At 33.5% G+C, this 1,099-nt stretch overlaps 1 protein-coding gene across 1 annotated transcript in view; it reads right to left on the bottom strand.

The window, feature by feature from the left end:
- LOC107606068 (WAT1-related protein At4g08300) overlaps window positions 1-1,099 on the bottom strand; it is a 9,071-nt gene that overhangs the window by 3,617 nt on the left and 4,355 nt on the right. Inside the window, exons 3-5 of the mRNA XM_016308033.2 lie at window positions 909-1,025; window positions 389-632; window positions 124-282 (exon numbers count right to left, since the gene is read on the bottom strand). Of these exons, the coding sequence (XP_016163519.1) occupies window positions 124-282; window positions 389-632; window positions 909-1,025 (520 nt within the window). The remainder of the gene's footprint in view (window positions 1-123; window positions 283-388; window positions 633-908; window positions 1,026-1,099) is intronic.

A 1,099-nucleotide genomic window follows, 5' to 3' on the forward strand; every position in this document is an offset into this window, starting at 1 on the left:
TAGAAACAAGTAATATAAATAGTTATATTTTTAATAGCTCTAAAATTACTCATCTTAAAAATTTAAACTGATACAAGAATGCAACATGAATAATTATATCTAACAGAAAAATCTGATACTCACAGAATAAACACAAGCAAGGAGCCTTGAATCCCAGCCTATGACCCAAACGCTTAAGTCTCTCTCAAATATAAAAGATGCAATTGAACCTTCAATAATACCCATCACGCAAATCCAAGCTGTAAGGGATAATTCAGCTGGGTACTTCTTCAAAGTGAATGACTATAATTCAAAAAAGAAATATATATATTGAGTAAGTCTATGAAAAATTAATTAAAATGGTGAAATATTTGGATAATATATATGACATATGATATGAGCTTATTACTTGTAAAATAAAGAAGCCGGCCCAACTAACTAAGCTGGCAATGAGCTCAAGTGTTCCCAAGGCCCAGTGCTGATCGGTGGGCTCGGCGTCGGCGCTGCCGTGGTGGGCGAAGGCTCCTCCTCCCTTTATGAGCTGAAAGGCTGGGCCTTTGTACAAAGTCATAACCATGGCTCCGGATACCGTTATTGCCGTTCCAATCACCTTGGCTACGCTCTGGAATTTTTTGAAGTTCACTGACTCTAACCTGGTTAATTAATTACCACAACAAAATTTAAAGTATTATACTAAACTAAAATGTTTGATAACAAAAAAATTAGTCAAAAATAATTAATAAATATTAAATAATACAAATTCTAACCCTTTTTTTTTTCTCTAGCATTACTCTTACCGTGACTAAGAATTTAAACTTTATTTGAAATAAAAGGTGTTTGGTGGTGATAGCAATTGGTGACAGATGCAACTATACATAATAACATAGCTTTAATGTTATGGCGAAGAAGTTATAGAGAAATTGTTATACCTGAAAATGAGTGCCATTATAAAAGTAATGGCTGGGAGGACATTAACTGTGGCGGATGCAAACGTTGTTGAGGTCGTCTTCATCCCCATGTTATACAAATTCTGATCTAGCACTGGCCTGTTCCATTTCCATTGTAACAATAATATTTTTCATAAATCAAAATAAATATAATTTTTAATAAGTACAAACTA

The sequence above is a fragment of the Arachis ipaensis genome, chromosome B07 (assembly GCF_000816755.2).
Source record: "Arachis ipaensis cultivar K30076 chromosome B07, Araip1.1, whole genome shotgun sequence".
Classification (NCBI taxonomy): domain Eukaryota; kingdom Viridiplantae; phylum Streptophyta; class Magnoliopsida; order Fabales; family Fabaceae; genus Arachis; species Arachis ipaensis.